This window comes from Aquarana catesbeiana, linkage group LG01 (assembly GCF_042186555.1).
Source record: "Aquarana catesbeiana isolate 2022-GZ linkage group LG01, ASM4218655v1, whole genome shotgun sequence".
Taxonomy (NCBI): domain Eukaryota; kingdom Metazoa; phylum Chordata; class Amphibia; order Anura; family Ranidae; genus Aquarana; species Aquarana catesbeiana.
This window is the reverse complement of record NC_133324.1, coordinates 250215527-250239941: the sequence shown is the minus strand read 5'-3', so window position 1 is coordinate 250239941 and position 24415 is coordinate 250215527. Positions and strand designations below refer to the sequence as shown.

The 24415-nt window shown below is 45.6% G+C and overlaps 2 protein-coding genes across 3 annotated transcripts in view; one reads left to right on the top strand and one right to left on the bottom strand.

The window, feature by feature from the left end:
- BRI3BP (BRI3 binding protein) overlaps positions 1-8547 on the bottom strand; it is a 32645-nt gene extending 24098 nt beyond the window's left edge. The window contains exon 1 of the mRNA XM_073627902.1: positions 8300-8547. Coding sequence (XP_073484003.1) covers positions 8300-8482 — 183 coding nt within the window. The 5' untranslated portion in view covers positions 8483-8547. The remainder of the gene's footprint in view (positions 1-8299) is intronic.
- Positions 8548-16999: 8452 nt separating this feature from the next.
- Positions 17000-24415, top strand: part of DHX37 (DEAH-box helicase 37) — a 114864-nt gene continuing 107448 nt past the window's right edge. Inside the window, exons 1-3 of one of the 2 annotated variants that reach the window (XM_073627880.1) lie at positions 17000-17119; positions 23805-23920; positions 23996-24162. In XM_073627880.1, the coding sequence (XP_073483981.1) occupies positions 23815-23920; positions 23996-24162 (273 nt within the window). In that variant the 5' untranslated portion in view covers positions 17000-17119; positions 23805-23814. The remainder of the gene's footprint in view (positions 17120-23804; positions 23921-23995; positions 24163-24415) is intronic. The other variant, XM_073627889.1, reaches the window with a different exon arrangement.

Below are 24415 nucleotides of genomic sequence, written 5' to 3'. Positions count from 1 at the left end.
TTATGTTTTATCATGTTTGCTTTTCAGGTATGCAATTTTTTATACTTTACCGTTTACTGTGCTTTATTGTTAACCATTTTTTTGTCTTCAGGTACGCCATTCACGACTTTGAATGGTTATACCAGAATGATGCCTGCAGGTTTAGGTATCATCTTGGTATCATTCTTTTCAGCCAGCGGTCGGCTTTTATGTAAAAGCAATCCTAGTGGCTAATTAGCCTCTAGACTGCTTTTACAAGCCGTGGGAGGGAAAGCCCCACCCCCCCCCACCGTCTTCCGTGTTTTTCTCTGGCTCTCCTGTCTCAACAGGGAACCTGAGAATGCAGCCGGTGATTCAGCCAGCTGACCATAGAGCTGATCAGAGACCAGAGTGGCTCCAAACATCTCTATGGCCTAAGAAACCGGAAGCTACGAGCATTTTGTGACTTAGATTTCGCCGGATGTAAATAGCGCCATTGGGAAATTGGGGAAGCATTTTATCACACCGATCTTGGTGTCATCAGATGCTTTGAGGGCAGAGGAGAGATCTAGGGTCTAATAGACCCCAATTTTTTCAAAAAAGAGTACCTGTCACTACCTATTGCAATCATAGGGGATATTTACATTCCCCGAGATAACAATAAAAATGATAAAAAAAAAAAAAAAAAAATGAAAGGAACAGTTTAAAAATAAGATAAAAAAGCAAAAAAAAATAAGAAAAAAAAAAAAAAAAAAAAAAAAAAAAGCACTCGTCGCCCCCTGCTCTCGCGCTAAGGCGAACGCAAGCGGCGGTCTGTCGTCAAACGTAAACAGCAATTGCACCATGCATGTGAGGTATCGCCGCGAAGGTCAGATCGAGGGCAGTAATTTTTGCAGTAGACCTCCTCTGTAAATCTAAAGTGGTAACCTGTAAAGGCTTTTAAAGGCTTTTAATAATGTATTTATTTTGTTGCCACTGCACGTTTATGCGCAATTTTAAAGCATGTCATGTTTGGTATCCATGTACTCGGCCTAAGATCATCTTTTTTATTTCATCAAACATTTGGGCAATATAGTGTGTTTTAGTGCATTAAAATTTTAAAAAGTGTGTTTTTTCCCCAAAAAATGCGTTTGAAAAATCGCTGCGCAAATACTGTGTGAAAAAAAAAAATGAAACACCCACCATTTTAATCTGTAGGGCATTTGCTTTAAAAAAATATATAATGTTTGGGGGTTCAAAGTAATTTTTTTGCAAAAAAAAACAACTTTTTCATGTAAACAATGAGTGTCAGAAAGGGCTTTGTCTTCAAGTGGTTAGAAGAGTTGGTGATGTGTGACATAAGCTTCTAAATGTTGTGCATAAAATGCCAGGACAGTTCAAAACCCCCCCAAATGACCCCATTTTGGAAAGTAGACACCCCAAGCTATTTGCTGAGAGGCATGTCGAGTCCATGGAATATTTTATATTGCGACACAAGTTGCGGGAAGACAAATTTTTTTTTGCACAAAGTTGTCACTAAATGATATATTGCTCAAACATGCCATGGGAATATGTGAAATTACACCCCAAAATACATTCTGCTGCTTCTCCTGAGTACGGGGATACCACATGTGTGAGACTTTTTGGGAGCCTAGCCGCGTACGGGACCCCGAAAACCAAGCACCGCCTTCAGGCTTTCTAAGGGCGTGAATTTTTGATTTCACTCTTCACTGCCTATCACAGTTTCGGAGGCCATGGAAAGCCCAGGTGGCACAAAACCCCCCCAAATGACCCCATTTTGGAAAGTAGACACCCAAAGCTATTTGCTGAGAGGTATGGTGAGTATTTTGCAGACCTCACTTTTTGTCACAAAGTTTTGAAAATTGAAAAAAGAAAAAAAAAAAAGTTTTTTCTTGTCTTTCTTCATTTTCAAAAACAAATGAGAGCTGCAAAATACTCACCATGCCTCTCAGCAAATAGCTTGGGGTGTCTACTTTCCAAAATGGGGTCATTTGGGGGGGTTTGTGCCACCTGGGCATTCCATGGCCTCCGAAACTGTGATAGGCAGTGAAGAGTGAAATCAAAAATTTACACCCTTAGAAATCCTGAAGGCGGTGCTTGGTTTTCAGGGCCCCGTACGCGGCTAAGCTCCCAAAAAGTCCCACACATGTGGTATCCCCGTACTCAGGAGAAGCAGCTGAATGTATTTTGGGGTGCAATTCCACATAGGCCCATGGCCTGTGTGAGCAATATATCATTTAGTGACAACTTTTTGTAAATATTTTTTTTTTTTTTTGTCATTATTCAATCACTTGGGACAAAAAAAATAAATATTCAATGGGTTCAACATGCCTCTCAGCAATTTCCTTGGGGTGTCTACTTTCCAAAATGGGGTCATTTGGGGGGTTTTGTACTGCCCTGCCATTTTAGCACCTCAAGAAATGACATAGGCAGTCATAAACTAAAAGCTGTGTAAATTACAGAAAATGTACCCTAGTTTGTAGACGCTATAACTTTTGCGCAAACCAATAAATATATGCTTACTGACATTTTTTTTACCAAAGACATGTGGCCGAATACATTTTGGCCTAAATGTATGACTAAAATTTAGTTTATTGGATTTTTTTTATAACAAAAATTAGAAAATATCATTTTTTTTCAAAATTTTCGGTCTTTTTCCGTTTATAGCGCAAAAAATAAAAACTGCAGAGGTGATCAAATACCATCAAAAGAAAGCTCTATTTGTGGGAAGAAAAGGACGCAAATTTCGTTTGGGTACAGCATTGCATGACCGCGCAATTAGCAGTTAAAGCGACGCAGTGCCAAATTGGAAAAAGACCTCTGGTCCTTAGGCAGCATAATGGTCCGGGGCTCAAGTGGTTAATGTGCATAACATGGCCAAGGAAAGATGGAAAAATCTCCAAATGGCATCAGATTAGACATTCTTATAATATGTCAAAAAAAAGGTTAGATTTTATTTCCATCATTTACAATTTCAAAATGACAGAAAACAAAAAATGGCGTCTGCAAAAGTTTGGGCACCCTGCAGAATTTATAGCATGCACTGCCCCCTTTGCAAAGCTGAGACCTGCCAATGCCATGGATTGTTCTCAATCATCGTCTGGGAAGACCAGGTGATGTCAATCTCAAAGGTTTTAAATGGCCAGACTCATCTGACCTTGCCCCAACAATCAGCATCATGGGTTCTTCTAAGCAGTTGTCTAGAAAACTGAAACTGAAAATAGTTGACGCTCACAAAGCTGGAGAAGGCTATAAGAAGATAGCAAAGCGTTTTCAGATGTCAATATCCTCTGTTCGGAACGTAATTAAGAAATGGCAGTCATCAGGAACAGTGGAAGTTAAAGCAAGATCTGGAAGACCAAAAAAAATATCAGACAGAACAGCTCGCAGGATTGTGAGAAAAGCAATTCAAAACCCACGTTTGACTGCACGATCCCTCCAGAAATATCTGGCAGACACTGGAGTTGTGGTACACTATGCCACTATAATGAGATACTTGTACAAATATGGTCTTCATGGAAGAGTCATCAGAAGAAAACCTCTTCTACGTCCTCACCACAAAAATCAGCGTTTGAACTTTGCAAATGAACATATAGACAAGCCTGAGGCATTTTGGAAACAAGTTCTGTGGACCGATGAGGTTAAAATAGAACTTTTTGGCCGGAATGAGCAAAGGTACGTTTGGAGAAGAAAGGGCACAGAATTTAATGAAAAGAACCTCTGTCCAACTGTTAAGCATGGGGGGGGGGATCAATCATGCTTTGGGGGTTGTATTGCAGCCAGTGGCACAGGGAACATTTCACGAGTAGAAGGAAAAATGGATTCAATAAAATTTCAGCAAATTTTGGATGGTAACTTGATGCCATCTGTGAAAAAGCTGAAGTTAAAAGAGAGGATGGCTTCTACAAATGGATAATGATCCTAAACACACCTCAAAATCCATGGGGGATTACATCAAGAGGCGTAAACTGAAGGTTTTGCCATGGCCTTCACAATCTCCTGACCTCAACATTATTGAAAATCTATGGATAGACCTTAAAAGAGCAGTGCGTGACAGACAGCCCAGAAATCTCTTCCTTGGCTTCGTTATGCACATTAATACACATTTTTACCTGGGGTGCCCAAACTTTCGATCCCCACTGTATAAAGATATACATGTAAAACTTATGTAGGGAGATTTGTTTAATCTCTGTGTATCATCTTAGTCTGTTCACTCCACTGGGTATATGTGAGGGTTTACATCCACTTTAAGAGAAATTCTCAGACATGTCTGAATATCTGTGTGTGCGTCTGACAAAAAAAAAAAAAAAAAAAAAAAAAAAAAAAAAAAAAAGATTTTTTTTGGCAGCAAATGCCAGTATTGGCAGCGTCCGACTCTGTGCGATGCTGTATTTTCGGTGCTGTACCAATTTCCAAAAGTAGTCCCTGTACTACGTTTGGCGATTTTGACATCTGTGCAGAAACCCACACATAGGTCTCTGAAATCGACCCCGAAGTCGGAACTGACATGTGGGAACAAAATCGTGCAAGTTCAGCTGAGCTTGCACAATTTCATTCCCGCTATCAGTGTGAACCTGGGCTTATTGATGTAAAATTTGGTCAGCTTGGATGAGATTAAGAAATTTCTGCATATTTTTGCCACTTTTCTCCTTCTGACCACAAGAGGGAAAGATTTATAACTGAAACGCCAAGCTGATTTTTCTGTAACAAAAAAACACACACACACTACAATATATGTGAGTCAGCAGAAAATGAAAAGAATTTAGAAGGTACAGATTGAAATAAGAAAAATGTACACATCTCCAGTTACACCGCTGCATAACTGTTACAAAAGTATGTTCTTTTAATCAGCACATAAAAAGAGCAGAGTAAACAAGAGATGTCCATTGAATGGTGTGATGTGTTTAGGTGAAGTGGCAAGGTCCAGGTCTAGGGGGGGTCATCTGTAGGACTGAAGAAAAGAGAAGATGACCAAGAGCTAGAATACAGAAAGGAAATTGGTGAAAGCAGGAGGCAAGGGGAAGTACAGGAGGAAGGAAGAAGGTACTTTCACTTGGGGGTGGAGATAACATTGCAGGACTGCAATAGAAGAAATAAAAATTAAGCAAGTGTCACTATCTGAGGTATGTCTAAAGGCAAGAGTATTTCTGTTTATGAATTCAGGCACTTCATGGATCCCCATATGATAGATAAAAAGGGCAGTCTTCAGGGACAAATTATTGTCCCTGACTTGTTGCTAAATCTTAGAGATAGAGGACCAAAAAAGGTTGATGAGCCTACAAGACCACCAGATATACAACACGGCCCCCACCGCTAGCATTGGTAAGAGACAGAGGGGTTGATTTACTAAAACTGGAGAACACTTGTTCAGTTAAAGCTGAACTCCATCTTTGGATACACTTTAGGCCCCTTTAACACGGACGCCTCTGTTAAGCGGAATCCACTTACTCAGCGACGGGATCTCTCTGCTGATCCCCACTGAGCAGGCAGATGACAGGTCCGTGTCCACTCCGCTATACAGAACCGGCAAGGACACAGTCCCACTCTCGTCTATGGGGCAATCAGATGGCAACAGTCCGCCTGTCTGCTTCCATCTGATCCATCAGACGGCTGGGGAATAAGTCTGTGATAGACAGGATCAGATGGGATGGCAGCGTGAGCCACCAGACATGTTTCTGCTGTCATCTGCAGCTCCACATAAGTGACTGGAGGTCCGATCAGATCCGCCTGAAAAACAGACAGGTGGGCCTGATCAGACAGCCCATGTGAAAGGGAGCTTACATAGTTCATCTGGGCCAGCCCAAACGAACTATGTCCCTTGTTAAACATGTGAGGCCACTGGATGTCCAGTATAAAATTTATATAGTTCAGGCCACATACAGCGAATCGCACTGTGTTAGAGCCGTGACTTCCAGTCTCATACTCAAAACACTATCACAGTAGCGCTGAGTCAGAGAGGTGGGCTGATGATGTCACAATATCTGACTCAGCCAATCAGAAGGAGCTTTGTATTCATTTTTAGAACACATTGCTTTCTCTGAATGGCCGAGCACCGATTAGATAGACTATTACTGTATGTAGCCTCAGCTACATACAATTTGAACCACACATCCAGCGGCCTCACATGTTTGAGGGACATAGTTTGTTTGGGCCAAGCTGGCTTTAGCCCCTCCCAAACTCTACAAAGCTATAGGCTCCTGGATCTTACTGAGATTATATTAAGATTCAGAGAAAGCGAAAAGTTTTTCTCTAAACTAAGTGTAGGCAAGCACCCAGTGCATAGATCAAATATTTTTATGCCTAGAACTACAGTTAGAAAAGAAAGAAATATTTGGATTATCGCAGCAAGTCTCATTGGTCTGGCCTGTATTGTTTATTTGCAATTGAAAGACAGACAAAAAACAAAAAAAAAAAAAAAAAAAAAAGTATTTGAAAACTTGATTTGACCCAAATCTATTAAATATCCCTTTAAATGGAGTAAAAAGACAGAGAATTAAATAGTTAATACTTAAGTAACATTTTCGGCCAGAACTTACCTTATTGCTATATGCAACTCTGGCCGATTTTCCCAGAAGTCTGCACTAAGATACAAGTAAGATTTTGAGCATCCCCTGCAACAAAAATGTAATCTCTGGCAAAATACTCCCGGAGGGAGATAACGTCTAAAAAGAATGTAGACCCTTGCCAAAACTCCTAAACTCAACGCCATAAAATCCTGTGTGTCAATGTACACAGTCTTTTACCAGCGTTTTGGAGCTGCTGCTATTAGGGGAGCTTCAACCTCCCTGAATGAGGAAGAATCTCATTCAGGATAGGAACATAGGATAGGAATGAATCAGGGCCAAATTTTTGCCTGAATTCGGGCCCTGAAATGGAGCCAAAGATGCACAAGACTCCTGTGCAAGCCGCTCCGCAGCTGCAATGGACATTTGTGAACCAGCTCCATAGAGCGTTGATCAAAATCTCCTATCATGCACTAGTGTGAACCCAGTCTTAGGAGTTGACCCCCCAGGTCACCTGTGCTCTCCAGCAGTCTCCTGCAGTACATCCCCAGTCTATCTTCTGTAGCGAGTCTTCCAACCATCCCTGTTGCCGGCTCCACAGTCTGCGATTGTATCTTCTAGGGGGGTCTGAAAGTCTGTCAGTCTTCTGTCATATATGTATTACATGTGGTCACTTGAAGCTGTCAAGGGCCACAGTTGAGGCCTTCCACACTTTGCAGGTTTACATCCACTGGGTTAGGGCCTGTTCACACCATGAATAGCACAGGAACGCAATTGTGTGACTCACGTATGATCCGGGTGCAGTATGATTTCTGGATAATAGCACTGGACCAAAATGATTTTGGGCCAAAAGTACTGCATGAACTACTTTACAAAACTCAAAGCAACCAGATCACATGGTACACCCCTACCATGTGATCGGGTGCCTGTGTTCTGTTGGATAGTGCCCGCAATCGGGAAGTGCCCGGGATGTACTGCGCATGCGCCGTACGGAACAGCACAACAGCTGATTTTACTGCCAGATTGTACCTGCCGATGCGTGTTCATGTCGGTGAGGAGCGGATTTGTACATGTTAGGTGCAGATTTTTAAAAGATGGGCACGCCCCACAAGGGTCCATGGAAAATAGCAGAATAAAACTTGCATTGCAGCATTGCCCATCATATAAAAATCCGCTCCCGACATGTACAAATCCGCCCCTCACCAACGTGAACATGCCTCACCAGTGCCAGGCACAATCTGACAGGAAAACTTCTTCCGATGACTATTGTGCGCAGGCGCCATCTCAACAGCTGATCGCAAAATCAGCTGTTCCGTACATCCCGGGCACTATCCGATAGAACACCGGCGTTTGTGACCTGTGTTTGGGGTGTCATTAAGTTAACACGCTTGATGAGGTCAACACTTACACCTGCTGCAGATCACTGGTGCCGTGCGTTTAGAACACGGCGCAGGAAACACGGGCATCGCTTTCCTGCACCACATTCCAGAGTGAACTGCCACAGATAGAAGCTTTTGTAGGTTTTGGTGGAAAACACAATCCCAAGACGCTGGCTTTTTCTGTCAAGAATATATATATATATATATTACACACTATAATAAAAGGCTGATCTGTGGTGAGATAAAGCAGAGTATGTATGGAAGTTGCTCTAGATTGCATGGTGATTACAGCATGCACATCTCCTGTGTTACAATGTATTGCATGAAGGAGATGAGAGGAAGGAGGAAGGCCACCATAGTGATACATTGTGTTGGATTTGGGTTATATAGAGGGATGGGGATGATGGAGCCATGTGCGGAGCCCCCCCCCCTCTCCTCCTCCCGCTCCCATCCACCCACCTTCTGCACCGCTCTGACGTTCTCCTCCCCGAACACACTGCTCATGGTCTGGTAGAAGCCGGTGGCCGCCTTGCGGAAGGAGTTGTTCTGCTTGTCGTGTCCCCGGTGGTTCCGGGTGGCCTGAGCGCTGAGAGCACCGGATAGGAGCAGCATGAGGGTGAGGAGACAGGGTAGGCGAGCCATGTTCACCGACACAAGACGTCTTCCAGTCTGTATGAGGCTCCTCCTCCGTCACCGGAAGACCCGCCCCTTTTCTCCTCCTACACCGTCATATTGGGCTCCATAGCCATTCCCTCATCGCCTTACATAATCCCCTCATTGTGTGTATCACCAACCGTCACACCTCAGTATATGGAAGCATTTCTCCTTGGCCTCATTCACAGAGGTGTATTACAGCAGGGTCACCATCAGGGGGTACAGGCAACACACTTGTAAGGGGCCTGAACATCTCAACGGGCCCGCTGTACAGCAGCTTAAGGAATGAAACTGTTATGCCCCATACACACGATCGGAATTTCCGACAGAAAAATCTTAGATGGTTTTTCTGACGGAATTCCGCTCAAGCTTGGCTTGCATACACACGGTCACACAAAAGTTCTCTGAACTTTCACCCGTCAAGAACGCGGTGACCAGGGGCGGATCCAGAGCCTAGTCTCGGGAGGGGCAAAAAACAAAAATATGGTTTTTTGGGGGCAATTTGTCGGGAAACGGCTGGTGTTGGCGCTTCAGTCATCCCGGCACCATGGTTGATATGGTGTCAGGATGATTGAAGCGCATTTTTTCTATTATTATATTGTTTTAAAAAATAAAATAGTTCAACTCACCATAATGCAGAATCAGTGGGAGCCCTGAGCGTGTCACTTGTCACCGTCGCCTGCCACCAGATGCAGATTGTCACTTGCCACATCACCTGCCACACGTTGAGGATTGTCACTTGCCACGTCACCTGTCACCAGATGCAGATTGTCACTTGCCACGTCACCTGTCACCAGATGCGGATTGTCACTTGCCATGTTGCCTGTCACCAGATGCGGATTGTCACTTGCCACGTCGCCTGTCACCAGCTGCAGATTGTGACTTGCCAAGTCACCTGCCACACTTTTCGGATTGTCACTTGCCACACGTGGTGGATTGTCACTTGCCACTTCATGGATTGTCACTTGCCACGTCACCTGCCACACGTTGTGGATTGTCACTTGCCACGTCACCTGCCAGCGGTTACAGATTGTCACTTGCTACGTCACGGATTGTCACTTGCCACGTCGCCTAACACATGTTGCGGATTGTCACTTGCTGGGTCACTTTCCTGTGTCCCAGAGTCAGGCAGCAGATTATCAGTCAGGCAGCAGAGAGATGATGTCATCTCTCTGCTTCCCGCAGCTGCCTGCACAGTGAGGGCAGAACTGTAGTGCAGGGATTCAGGGTGGGCGCCAGGCAGTGAGAGATGTCATCTCTCTGCTCCCCCGCCCACAGCTCCCTCATTGGCCAGCCGTCTGTTCACCCACGAGCCGCCCAGCTGTTCGCCTGCTCTCCCTCCTACCGAGCCGCCTGACAGCCTGTGGAGCCGCCCGCTCTCTAACCTGCAGAGCCGCCCCGGAAGCCGCCCGCTCTGTCACTTGTGGAGCCATCCGCAGAGCCGCCCGGGAAGCCGCCCGCTCTCTAACACGCGGAGCCGCCCGGGAAGCCGCCCGCTCTGTCACCTGTGGAGCCATCCGCAGAGCCGCCCGGGAAGCCTCCCGCTCTCTAACATGCGGAGCCGCCCGGGAAGCCGCCCGCTCTGTCACCTGTGGAGCCATCCGCAGAGCAGCTCGGGAAGCCGCCCACTCTCTCACCTGCATTCTCCGGGGGGGGGGGGGGGCAATTGCCACCCCCTGGATCCACCCCTGGCGGTGACGTACAACACTACGACGAGCCGAGAAAATGAAGTTCAGTGCTTCTGAGCATGTGTTGAATTGTTTCCGAACATGCGTAGGAATTTTTTTGCGTCGGAATTGCTACAGACAATCAGAATTTCCGACAGGGACTTTTTCCATCCGAAAAATAGAGAAGCTGCTCTCAATCTTTTGCTGGCAGAAATTCCGCCAGCAAAAGTCCGATGGAGCATACACACAGTCGGAATTTCTGATCGAAAGCTCACATCGGACTTTTGCTGGCGGAATTTCCGATCGTGTGTATGGGGCATTAGACTTAGCACAGCAGGCAGCCGCTGGCCGCGCGGCACCCGCAGTGGAGAATAACTACATACACAAGAAGCCGCCTACATACACAAGAACTAGGTTACTAGTGTTGTAAATAGGCGGGGCAGGGTGGGACTTGGGGGGGTGTGGTCAGTCTTGTCAGTGGTGGGAGTGGACACAGCCCTCTCATCCCCACCCAATATCATCCTCAAAATCATCCTCATCCATTTTCACATTGTAACTCTCAGTGGCGGCCTGTCCATTAGCGGCCCCAAGCCCCTTATCCATGCGTCCGGCCTTCTAATCTACATGCAGGGTGCCTGGCACCCTGTGCAGGCTCCATGCCCAGGGATGCCAGATGAGGTCGTCGGCAGGTGAGGATCGATGTCCGTGTGGATTGATGGGATGTCCAAGGTGTCACAGGGGCGTTCGGCGTGAGCACCTCTCTTCCGCAGCCACAGGAGAAGCTGACAGCACTCTGTATGGAAGGGCCTGAGGATCAGACTTGGCAGCTGGTGGGTCAGTCTCTCGGTCCTACGCCGTGCGTCTCCCCCCTCCTCAGCCAATGGGATCACTTCTCCTTCTGGCCAATCCTGAAAGAGCACTGCATCCGAAGCCCACCCAGGTGTGGGACAATAGCAAATTAATATTCACTATTGTAACGCCGATTCTCCTCCCAGCCAATCAGGAAGTGGGTCATGAAACACATTTCCCGATTGGCCAAAAGGAGAAGCGATCCCATTGGCCGAGGAGGGGGGAGACGCACGGCGTAGGACCGAGAGACTGACCCACCAGCCGCCAAGTGCAATCCTCAGGCCCTTCCATGCAGAGTGCTGTCAGCTTCTCCTGTGGCTGCGGAAGAGAGGTGCTCACGCCGAACGCCCCTGTGACACCTTGGACACCCCATCAATCCACACGGACATCGATCCTCACCTGCTGACGACCTCATCTGGCATCCCTGGGCATGGAGCCTGCACAGGGTGCCAGGCACCCTGCATGTAGATTAGAGGGCCAGACGCATGGATAAGGGGCTTGGGGCCGCTAATGGACGGGCCGCCACTGAGAATTACAATGTTAAAATGGATGAGGATGATTTTGAGGATGATATTGGGTGGGGATGAGAGGGCTGTGTCCACTCCCACCACTGACAAGACTGACCACACCCCGCCAAGTCCTACCCCGCCCCGCCCTGCCTAATTACAACACTAGTAACCTAGTTCTTGTGTATGTAGGCGGCTTCTTGTGTATGTAGTTATTCTCCATTGCGGGTGCCGCGTGGCCAGTGGCTGCCTGCTGTGCTAAGTCTAATGCCCCATACATATGATCGGAAATTCCGCCAGCAAAAGTCCGATGTGAGCTTTCGATCGGAAATTCTTCTATATTTTTCGGACGGAAACAGTTCCTATCGGAAATTCCGATTGTCTGTAGCAATTCCGACGCACAAAATTCCTACGCATGCTCGGAAACAATTCAACACATGCTCGGAAGCATTGAACTTCATTTTCTCGGCTTGTCGTAGTGTTGCACGTCACCGCGTTCCTGGCGGTTGAAAGTTCAGAGACTTTTGTGTATGCAAGGCAAACTTGAGCGGAATTGAGGTCTATGGAGTACAACTCGCATGGAAGTTGGACCAAAGTGGTGCAGGGACTACTTTGAAGTCGGCACGACTTAAAGTCGTGCCAATATGAATGGTAGTCATTGAAAATCATGGAGAATGACTTGTCATACGATTTTGCAGTACAAAATTGTGGGACAAGTCGTATAAGTGTGAAAGGGGACTTACCCTGGAATTCCACTTTAACCGCTTCAGCCCCAGAAGATTTGGCTGCTCAATGACCAGGTCATTTTTTGTGATTCTGCACTGCGTCGCTTTAACTGACAATTGCGCTGCTGTGCGACGTTGTACCCAAACAAAATTGACGTTCTTTTTTTCCCACAAATAGAGCTATGGTGGTATTTGATCACCTCTGCAGTTTTTATTTTTTGCGCTATAAACAAAAGAAGAGTGACAATTTTTTAAAAAAACACAATATCTTTTACTTTTAGCTATAATAAATATCCCACATTTTTTATCAAAAAAACAAATTTTTTCCTCAGTTTAGGCCGATATGTATTCTTCTACATATTTTTGGTTTGTGCAAAAGTTATAGTGTCTACAAAGTAGGGGATAGATTTATGGCATTTTTATTATTTTTTTTTTTTTTTACTAGTAATGGCGTCGATCTGTGATTTTTATCGGGACTGCAACATTATGGTGAAAATATCGGACCCTCAAGGGGTTAACTGTGTTTCCTATCTGTATTTCTAACTGTGGGGGGATGGGACTATTTAGGAGGAGAGAGAGATCGGTGTTCATACTTAGTATGAACACACGATCTGTGTCCTCTCCCCTGAAAGAACCGGGATCTGTATGTTTACACACACAGATCCCGGTTCTCGCTCTGTCACGAGCGATCATCGCGCCCGACAGGCACTCGCATCGTGGTTGGGCAAATGCTGTGGGCGCGCGCCCGTAGTGGCCAAAAGGCGAAGCCCAGCCGTACCGTTCTGCCGCAGTTTAACTGCAGCGACTGGTCGGCAAGCGGTTAAAGTGTCAGCTTGCCCATTGCAAATGTTTCAAGGGGCCTGACAAGGGAAGTATGTCCACCTAGGAGCACCAGCCCAACATAGGTTTGTTTTTTTACTCCAGATCTTTTTGCCAGTTCCTGTGTATAAACATGCCTATGTATTGTGAAATCCCTAATGTTTAAAGTGGAATATCACTATAATGTAATCCCTGTGACGCTCTCCACCTTGTCTAATCAAAGAATGCTTTCCACTCATGCAAAGCATTCTCTGAAAGGCATCCATGCCAAGCGGCTGACCTCCTGTGTTCACAGTGCAGCAGGCCAGTTGCTCAGCATAGGAGTTGGAATCAAGTGGAGATCACTGGAGTAGTGGTGTTTACTTCCGTGATTTTCAGCTTCCAGGGGCATTGGCCTTGAATGGTAAATGCATAGTTACATCGGTCCAAGCTGGATCAATGTAACTATGTATAATACAGCTATACCTGCAATTCTTCTTTTAAAATACATCTGCAGTGCCAAGTGCTGTAAAACAATATATAATAGACAATAAGACAAGACGTGGCACTTACTAATGGGTTACCTTCAAAACAAATACAGCATATTCTGGATGCAATATTTATTAATCATAAATCATAATCACAATCTCTCCTCAGCCCCAGGATCTGTATGATGATAGACAAGCAGCATATCCCCAAAATGTCCCAGATTCTGCAGGACTGTCCCGGGTTTTAAAAGAAGTCCCAGGGTCCCTCAGATCTCAGTGAAATCCCACACTCCGCTGCCTGTTACATCCAGGTCCAGGAGGTAGAGGCACTGACGGCTTCCAGTGCAATGCTGCAAAGAGAACAAGTGGAGCAAGAGCCCTTTCTGCCTTTGTATTGCTGGGCTGCGAAAGTAGAGGAGAGAGCCAGACTCTTCTGCTCTGCTGTACATCATCCCTGCTCCAGACACAGCCTTCTCCCTTCCTACTAGTCTGCTGCAGTTCCTACCTTGTCCTGTGGGTGGAGAGACTGAGCTGGCTGCTAGGGGACAAAGCTCTGAGCTTTTGCAGCCATGTAGTTCAGGTGAGCTTCGTGGTCTGAGGTGCCCAGCAGCAGCAAGGTAAGAGCTGTGACAAGTCCCTTTGTTTACGAACAGTGCTGTGTCTCTCCTCTCCTAACCCTGCAAAACATCTCTCCCGTCACCCTGCAGAGCTGGGAGAAGGGAATGATGTGTGATGTTCTGCAGGGCTGGGAGAGGTCTGACAGGTGTGATGTTCTGCAGGGCTGGGAGAGGGTTGACATGTGTGATGTTCTTCAGGGCTAGGAAAGGGGAGGCAGGTGTGATGTTCTGCAGGGCTGGGAGGGGGTGACAGGAATGATGATCTACAGCCTGGGAGCAGGTGACAGAAGTGATGTTCTGCAGGGCTATGAACGGAGGACAGGAGTGATGTTCTGCAGGGCTGAGCGCAGGGGACAGGAATGATGTTCTACAGGGCTTGGAGTGTGGTGACAGGAGTGATGTTCTGCAGGAATGGGAGAGTGACAAGTTCCTTTGTTTACAAACAGTACTGTGTCTCTCCTCTCCTAGCCCTGCAAAACATCTCTCCCGTCACCCTGCAGAGCTGGGAGAAGGGAATGAGGTGTGATATTCTGCAGGGCTGGGAGGGTGGGGTGACAGGAGTGATGTTTTGCAGGAATGGGAGAGTGACAAGTCCCTTTGTTTACGAACCGTGCTGTGTCTTTCCTAGCCCTGAAAAACATCTCTCCCATCACCCTGCAGAGCTGGGAGAAGAGAATGAGGTGTGATGTTCTGCAGGGCTGGGAGAGGGTTGACAGGTGTGATGTTCTGCAGGGCTAGGAGGGGGTGACAGGAGTGATGAACTGCAGGTCTGGGAGTGGGTGACATAAGTGATGTTCTGCAGGGCTGGGAGAGGGTTAACAGGTATGATGTTCTGCAGGGCTGGGAGCGGGTGACAGAACTGATGTTCTGCAGGGCTAGGAGCAGGTGGCAGAAGTTATGTTCTGCAGGGCTGGGAGCAGGGGACAGGAGTGATGTTCTGCAGGGCTGGGAGCAGGAGACAGGAGTGATGTTCTGCAGGACTGGGAGCAGGGGACAGGAGTGATGTTCTGCAGGACTGGGAGCAGGGGACAGGAGTGATGTTCTGCAGGACTGGGAGCAGGGGACAGGAGTGATGTTCTGCAGGACTGGGAGCAGGGGACAGGAGTGATGTTCTGCAGGACTGGGAGCAGGGGACAGGAGTGATGTTCTGCCGGGCTGGGAGCAGGGGACAGGAGTGATGTTCTGCCGTGCTGGGAGCAGGGGACAGGAGTGATGTTCTGCCGGGCTGGGAGCAGGGGACAGGAGTGATGTTTTACAGGGCTGGGAGCAGGGGACAGGAGTGATGTTCTGCAGGGCTGGGAGCAGGGGACAGGAGTGATGTTCTGCAGGGCTGGGAGCAGGGGACAGGAGTGATGTTCTGCAGGGCTGGGAGCAGGGGACAGGAGTGATGTTCTGCAGGGCTGGGAGCAGGGGACAGGAGTGATGTTCTGCAGGGCTGGGAGCAGGGGACAGGAGTGATGATGTGTAGGAATAAGAGAGGGGTGACAGGTCACAATGCCCCCCTATCACCCCCCGATGTATGCAGAGGGTAAAGTGTATAAGGGCATTGTTTACACACATGGGGCAATATGTACTGGTGAGAAGGGGGACAGTGTGTGGGGGGGACTGGGTGGGGGATCTCTACAGAAGAGAGCAGTCAGTGAATTTAATTTGTGTTAAATCTCAGGTTTCTTTCATTGTTTCTAATTAGAATCTATTACATCACGCCTAATATTCAATTAAATCCAACCACACCACTTTTCAGTGCAGTGCACTACGCTTGTTAGTGTGTCTCTAAAGCCTAGAGCAGTGGTCATCAACCCTGTCCACAGGGCCCACTAACAGACCAGGTTTGCAAGATAACTGAAATACATCACAGGTGATATCATTTGCTGCTCAGTGATTGCAGTATTCTAGTCTGCATCTCCCCAAGGTAATACATAAAACCTGGCCTGTTAGTGGGTCCTGAGGACAGGGTTGATGACCACTGGCCTAGAGCACATGGGTGGCATTGATTGGTCGGTTCAATAAAAACTGATAGAAACATTCTGCCCGTGTGTACAGCAGCTGGTCCAAAAGAAGCTGGTCGTGTGGCCTGCTTGTGGGAAGAGTCATGACCGAAAAAGGTCTGCTAATCGGCGCTCTCAGCTGTGGCACTGACCGGAGTGTTCTGGAGGAGGGGCGCATCCCCCTGTCAGAACACAACAGCACAGCAGGGGAGATCACAGTACTAACATCAGATAGTTAGTACAGCGGTTCCAACCTGAGCTGTCAGTTTTTCAACCCAGCGGGTTGAACGAAAAAATAAAAACTAGTGATGTGTGTACAAGGTGTGTGTCTCTCATTCTCAGGTTGTAAAGTTGGCATGTATGAAGCAGGGCCTGAGTTCTGCCATCGCCTAAGATGAAGGACTATGAGGGAAAGCACACATCATTCTGATATTAGTAAACACACTTCATCTGATTGCAGCTTTCCATTTACCGACAAGCTCAGGAGATCCAGTGACAAGCCAACTATGTCATACAATTCAATGAATATAACATTGCCTTCTGCCCCCTTATATACCCTGCATATTTCAACTTCCTGATGACTTTCGTATCAAAACACAAGTCCTGATTGGTTAGGATTCCTCCCTTTGCTGTTGTCCTATTACAGGGGGTTTCTTCTATCACTCCCCTCTCCATTGGCTCCATGCAGACTGGCAGAGGTTGTTCTACTCCTACCAGCAGATCTTTGTGTTCCTGAGACCCAGTACCCCCCACTACTACCTCCTCTAATACACACCTACACCCCTCCCTATCATTGTGCTGCCCGCCCCCCAAAACAAAACCTACACCCCACAAGCACCGTGCACAGCACACTTGCTGCTCTATAGCGTAGCGCTGCCATCACATTGTACGTCACTTCCGCTTCCGGTGTAGCGGAAGCAGCATGTGTCTTCCCTGCACATACATACACACGTTGGGGATTGTGGTGAATGATCGATAGAGGTAACAGTAAGTGTCGCTTCTTCTTGTGGTATGACCGTGCTGAGCTGTACATGTACACACTGCCAGTACCATGACAAATGACACCGAACATGCTGGAACACAGCCTCTGCTGGCTGGGGCTCACACTACTGTATAGTACATGTCAATGGCAACCCTCATACAGGGATGCCATATGATGTTGATCTATGTAGGTAGCATTAGCTTGCATAGATTAAGTGTACTCTTTCTAGTTTTTGGATAGAGCAGTGAGGGATTAGAACCTCCTTCAGCTTTTTGTTGCTGTGTCCCCGCCGGGTAGATTTGCCCTCTCTTGTTCTGGTGACTACAAACTCCGGAACAAAGTGAGAGACAGTCCCATGTTTGGATTTGTCACCAGATCAGGGGTAGAATGGAACTCTTCCCTTGCGGACCCATGTTTTAGGGATTTACATCACTTCTCACTAACATGTGCAGGAAAATCCTTTAAATCAGACACGGATGGTGAAATATCTTCACTGGGATTTAACCATTTCCTAAATAGGAAAAAAAGTACCGTACTTTCATTGTAAAGTACAGAACATCAGGCAGATGCTGGGTTATAGGGTGCTATGTGTAGGGTCTATGAACATCCAGCCTGTGTCCTGTACTCCAAGGTATGACAGTTAGCCTTAGTTCATACTAGAACATGGCGTGGGAAACCCGTGATCTGTGCGTGTTTCCTTAATCAAATTCAAAATGCACTGCCCTGACGATCTGCAGCAGGTGTCAGTGCAATAGTTACTACACCCCAAATGCAGTGGGGTTGCCTGTGTTCTATCGATATGTGCCCTCTGTCGAACAAAAGTGCCCACGCATGCGCAGGACGGAGCCGCACTCCAGCTGATTTGGCGATCAGCTGGAGTGACGTGACCATGGCGCATGTGCACATCAGAGGAGGCATTTTTCTATGGGAGAGAGAATGTCATGGACATTATTAAAAGCTATTCACAGAGTGGAGGGACACCGTAGTTCTCATATTGTTCCTCGCTGGGGCGGGGTTTCAGTCTGCTCAAGGTCGCCTTTTATCAGTGTTGCACGGCTGCTTTAGTTTCTTGGTCAGTGCCTGTTGCCTGTGTCTAAAGGCGAGTTGCAACACAGACAAAACCCGCCCTGCAGCAGCAAGGCATAATGTAACAACTATGATGTCCCCCTCCGCTCTGTAAATAGCTTTCAATTGTGTCCGTGAAATTCCATGGTCCCGTCACTCCAGGTGATCGGGAAATCAGCTGGAGTGCGGCTCCGCCCTGCGCATGCGTGGGCACTTTTCGACGGAGGGCACATATTGATAGAACACCTGCACCAAATCACATGGTACAAAATTGTGATCTTAAAAGTAGTGTATGGATTTCTTTGGTACAATGAGGAGTGATGTGAAAAATGAATAGGCTCAAATCGCACTGAACTGAATCGTATGTGAGTGCAAAGTGCATTCCTGTGTGATTCATAGTGAAAACATAGCCTTAAAGTGGTTGTAAACCCTCACATATTCCCAGTGAGGTGACTGGCCTCAGGTGATACATAGAGATGAAACAAATCCGCCTACATAAGTTGTATCTGTCTATCTGCAGTCTTCCCTCCTCTACATCTGTTTCAAAGTGCTGAATTATAAAGCTTCTCTGAAAATTCTGAAAAAATGGAGCAGAGAGCTGAAGTTACACACTGCAGACCTCCGTGAGGAGAACTCTGAGCGCTGATTGGAGGAAAGAGACTCGCCCCCTTCACACAGGAACAGAGCCGAGGCTGTCAAACAGCTGGAGATCCCTCCCCTGTCACCTTTTTTCTCTTGGTGTCAGGAAAACTTGTCAGTAGTGATTCATGCTGATAGCAGAGGAACGAAGCAGCAGACAGAAATGACACTTAGTGCTCTTAATTGAGACAAGTACACACTATAAAGAGATATGCTTTGTCCATATTTCATGTCTGAGGTTTACAACCATTTTAAAGCAGAACAAATTCAACAATGTAACAGTTTCTGAAAACTTACATCTATAGCATGCCATGAATGGTAACTGCTACAGTTACTAGTGGGCTTATGCTAGCGCTCAGTTGAACTGTCAAGCCATCAAATAGCTGGTGTCATAGCTGATTACATGTGCAGCACCATGGCAGACCAAACAGATGGCAGCATCCCTCACTATAGAGAATAGAAGGGTTTAGTTACACTTTAAGGCCCCTTTCACACTGGGGCGGCGTCGGCGGTAAAGCGCCACTATTGTTAGCGGCGCTCTACCGTCGGTATTCGGCCACTAGTGGGGGTGGTTTTACCCCCCGCTAGCGGCTGAGAAAGGAATAAAACCACCGCAAAGCGCCTCTGCAAAGGTGCTTTGCCGGCGGTATAGCCGCACTGCCCCATTGATTTCAATGGGCGGGAGCGGTATACACACTGCTCCTTCACCGTTCCAAAGATGCTGCTAGCAGGACTTTTTTTTACCATCCTGCTTCCGCACCGCACACTGAAGACAAAGCAGCGGCACTTTCAGGTCAGTTTGCAGGTGATATTTTTAGCGCAATAGGCCTGCAAACCGCCCCAGTGTGAAAGGGCTCTAAAGGATCACCTTTTACTATAAAATAATAAATGCACATTTTTTTTGCAGGTAAAAAAAAATGTGCATGTACTTTTTTTTTGTTTCTGAAGCCTCTAAAGCATTGCATCAGTGCAGCGAACATCAGCAGATCACTGGTGGTTCCATGCAGGACTCCTGCAGATCTGTCAGTGTATCTGTGTCTATACATTGTACAGGCAAGCAGATACAATCTGACAGGAAGAATCAATGAACTACCACAGCGCTGTGGTAGTTAATCAAAATCTAAAAGCCGACAGCAGCAAAGGTTGTCGGGAATTGTAGTTTTTCATTCACAGAGGACTGTGAAAATATTTTTTTCTAAATTGTGACAGCTAGCAGAGGGAGAAGTTTCCCTACTAGCTTTCGCAAAAGGGGGGGGGGGGGGGGGGTTGCAGTTCGTTACATGTTACACCCTGAATATGGGTGTAATATGTTACAAAAGAAGAACTTAAAGTGTTTGTAAAGGGTTTTTTTTTTTTTTTTTTTTAATAAAATAACAAACATGTCATACTTACCTGCTTTTGTGCAAGGGTTTTGCACAGAGCAGCCCCGATTCTCCTCTTCTGGGGCGCCTTGCTGGTGCTTCTGGCCCCTCCCCTTCATCGGGTGCCCCGATGGAAAGCCACTTTCCAAGGGGAAACCGTGCAGGCTCGCTCCTGAGTCCCGCTGGTGCGTCCATTGACACAGACAGTGGGACACAGCCCATGCCCCCATGTCACAGTATTTGATTGACAGCAGCGGGAGCCAATGGCTCCTGCTGCTATAAACCTTTCCAACGAGGAGAGATAGAGGCTGCATAGACTGCAATAAGGTGAAAAACCACTTTAAGCCAAAATTTATTTTTTTATCTTTACAGTTACCTTAAAGGATAAGTTCACGTTTGGGAATATGTTACATGCTCCACCCATTTTTAGGGTGGAACATGTTCCCAACGCTGCAGCTGCTGCCTGATTTTTCGTTTTTTTTTTTCTTTTCTCCTGCACAACAATGGAAATCACATTATTCCCTATGTTTTCCTTATCCCTGTTCATGTCACTGCAACATGGTGCAGTGCGATTTTTGAAAAAGTGCAGGTGCTTCTTTTGATCCATAGACTTCAATGGGAGAGCATGGATAGCTCGCATAAAATGCATGCACAGTGCTCAGCATAAATAAGAACACCCCAACAGATTTGTCAGATAGCCTTTACTTCTCTTCAGAATCATCATTTTCTATGGGACACTATACTACAAAATACTCCCACAAATGTGGGCCATTGATTGCAACCAAGATTTGTTAATTTGCACACACAAAGTATTTTTCCTAACAAATTAATTCAAGACCACGTTGCAAAAATGAATACACCCCAATGAATGTCTTAGGCGCAAAGCTACATTTTAGACAACAAAATCCTAATTAACAAAAATAAAATTACATGTGAGTGTAAATATTCATTAAACAGGTGTCCAGCAGACAGTTGATTATAAAAGGGCGTTACTTAAACCCCTTCCCATTTCATGCTGTCAGCCATGGCACCACATGGAAGAGAAATATCACAAGGCCCGAGAAAGAAAATAGTTTCTTTACACAAGAAAAGTGAAGGCTACAAGAAGATTAGCAAAGCTTTAATTATTAGTCAGAATACTGTAGCAAAAGTGATCCAAAAATATAACTAAGATGGAAAACTGCAGCCATCTCTGAGATGTCCAGGCTATCCACGGAAGTTAACACTTCGACAGGAGCGTCTTCTGATGAGAAGGGTTGAAGAAAATTACCATGCAAGTTCACTGTAGTTAGCTAAAAAGTAGCATGCCAAACTCAGGTGATTGTTTCCCATGACACGATATATAAGCCTGCCTAGAATTTGCCAGGGCCCATGCTGAACAAGAAGACTACTGGGACTCAGTACTCTGGATTGAAGAAACCAAAATAAATGTTTTTGGAACTGATGGCTTCAAAACTTGTGTTGCAAAGATGAGGAGTACAAAGAAAAATGCAAGGTGCCTACAGTGAAACATGGTGGTGGCAGTGTCCTTCTGTTAGGCTGCATGGGTGTTGCTGGTGTTGGGGAGCTGCATCTCATTGATGGTATCATGAACTCATAGATGTACTGCTCTATATTGAAAGAGAAGGTGCTACCATCACTCTGTGCCCTTGGTCGTCGTGCCCTTTTTCCATCATGACAATGATCCAAAACACACATCTAAGGCCATTGTTGCATTTCTGAAGAACAGGGTGAAAGTGATTCAGTGGCCAAGTATGTCTCCTGATCTGAAGCCAATCGAACACCTATGGGGAATTCTGAAGAGACAAATTGAGCATCACTCTCCATCCAACATCCAGGCTCTAAAAGAGGTAGTATGGAAAAAGATAGATGTTGTAAAATATGTCAACTTGTTCATTCCATGCCTAGAAGACTTTGTGTTGTCCTTACAAATCATGGAGGTCATTCAAACTACTAGATGTAGTATTTTTTTTTTTTGTGGGTGTATTCATTTTTTCATCAATTAATTTGAGTAAAACAGAAGATTTTGTGATCTAAGTTATATTATTACCTTACTTTCTTGTAATGAGCTAAACAAATGTTTTATAAAAGTCAGTTTTGTCAAAATTTTTGAAATTGTTCTTGTGTTCCTCGAGATATTGATTAAAATCTTACTTTTCAAAAGGGGTGTACTCATTCATGCTGAGCACTGTACATGCATTTTAGTGCATTTTGAACTGAGTTTTGTGTATAAAATTCAGTCTGGTCCTGCTACAAAAAAAAATGCATGAAAATGCATCAAAACGTGTAAAAACACACTACACAAATGCACTGAAAACAAATGATTATGCAACAGAACTGCTCGCTCCTATCCTTACAGCAAAGGAAACTACCATCTTAGTCTCGGATCTGCCTTTGCCATGATGCTACACGTGTGATCCGTGATGACCCCAGCCATTTGATGCCTTGACAGTTGAGAACACAAGCAACTGTGACCGTTCTTATTCACGGCATTCTTTGAATGTAGGTGTTTTGGTAAACTGTTAAATTGATGGGTTTAGTTCCACTTAAAGAAGAAGTAAACTTCCTCTGCTGACATTTACCTATAGGTAAGCCTATAAATAAGGCTTACCTATAGGTAGTAAAAAATATCTCCTAAATGTGTACCATTTAGCAGATATTTACATTACATGCAGCCAGTGACATCACTGGTGCATGCGCTCTGAAGGAACAGCCACGGGTGCCGCTCCTTCCGAGTCCCGTGCCATGAAAAAAAACAGGACATGCACTACTCCCTTTTTTTTATTTTTTTTTTTTTTCAGCACTGCGTGTCGTGATGCAGTACACTGCACCACAACCCACTGTGGTAAATGGGCATGAAATGTCACTTTGTTGTTTTCAATAGAGTTGAGAAAAAAAACAAACCATGCCATGCAACATTTAATAAGAGTAAGTCAAGCACAAAACAGTTGTCAAAGAATTGCTCTGATATAAGTGTAGAAAAATGAGGTAGATTTAGACACGGAGGACATGGGGGGGGGGGACTACTCAAATAGTGTAAGGGAGAAGCAACCATGACAGTATGGCATGTGTCCAGCTTTAAATAGCCAGGAAGGGGAAGGATCATGACTGTATCTATTTTATCAGATGTAAAAATGAGCCATCACAATTGAGGAAGTTACTGTTTAACTCTGGGGTGACCTTGTTGGAATATGTAAAGTGGTAGTAAAGTTTGTCCCCAAAAAAGTAAAAATGGGCCCCCTGCAGTATTACACCATAATGTGCTAGTATGCACCACATACTAGCATATTACAGCAGACTTACCTGTTAGAGCCCTCCAGTTCTGTGTTGTCACCGCTTCCACCTTCCCCCAGGCTTCCTTCTGGGGTCTGTCTTTTTGGGCGCAATGATGTCACTCACCATGGCACTCAGCAGGTTTTGTAAATGTTATCTGCGCTGTGCATGTGCAGCTCAGATCACCACAGACAGGCAGGGAGAAACATTTATGACAGAAGAGACCAGTAGGTGTCATTGATGCGACATTTTGGTTGTCTTTTTATCTTTACCTATAACCTTTTAATCCTTATTTAACCATGTAGCCTCTGGAAAATCATGTTAAGGACTACAAAAATATGGTTATTTGCAGGGCTCTCATCATGGGTAAAATGAGAAAGAAGCATAACTGGAAGGCGAGGCAACAAGTAAAGTCCACAGAAGATAACCCCTCAGATCCCAAGCAACAAGTGCAAGTGGAGATAGAAGGTGAGACCCCTGTGTAAGGTATAACATAAAAATGCTTTAGTTAGAAATGTTCTCTTATGTGGTTATCTATTTTAGGAGCTGAGCAGATAAAAGGACTGGATAAGAGCAATGCACTAGTGTTACCTTCCAAAAAAGGAAAAAAGAAAACAATTCATGAGAATGTTTCTACAAAAAAGCCTTTAGGTCGAAAACAGAAGAAGGCACTGCAGAAGGTTCTGGAGCAGAAAGAAAAGAAGAGTCAGGTTAGTGTATTCGGAAGTATGTGCTGTCACTTAGAACAGAACTATAGGCAAGTAGTTGTTACATATATGGGGGAGATTAACAAAAATTGGTGCACACGGAATCTGGTGCAGCTGTGCATAGAATTCAGCTTCTAACTTCAGCTTGTTCAATTAAGCTTTGACAATACAACCAGGAAGTTGATTGGTTAGTATGCACAGTTGCACTAGATTCTGTGTGCACCAATTTTAGTAATGTCCCCCATATATGTGTGTT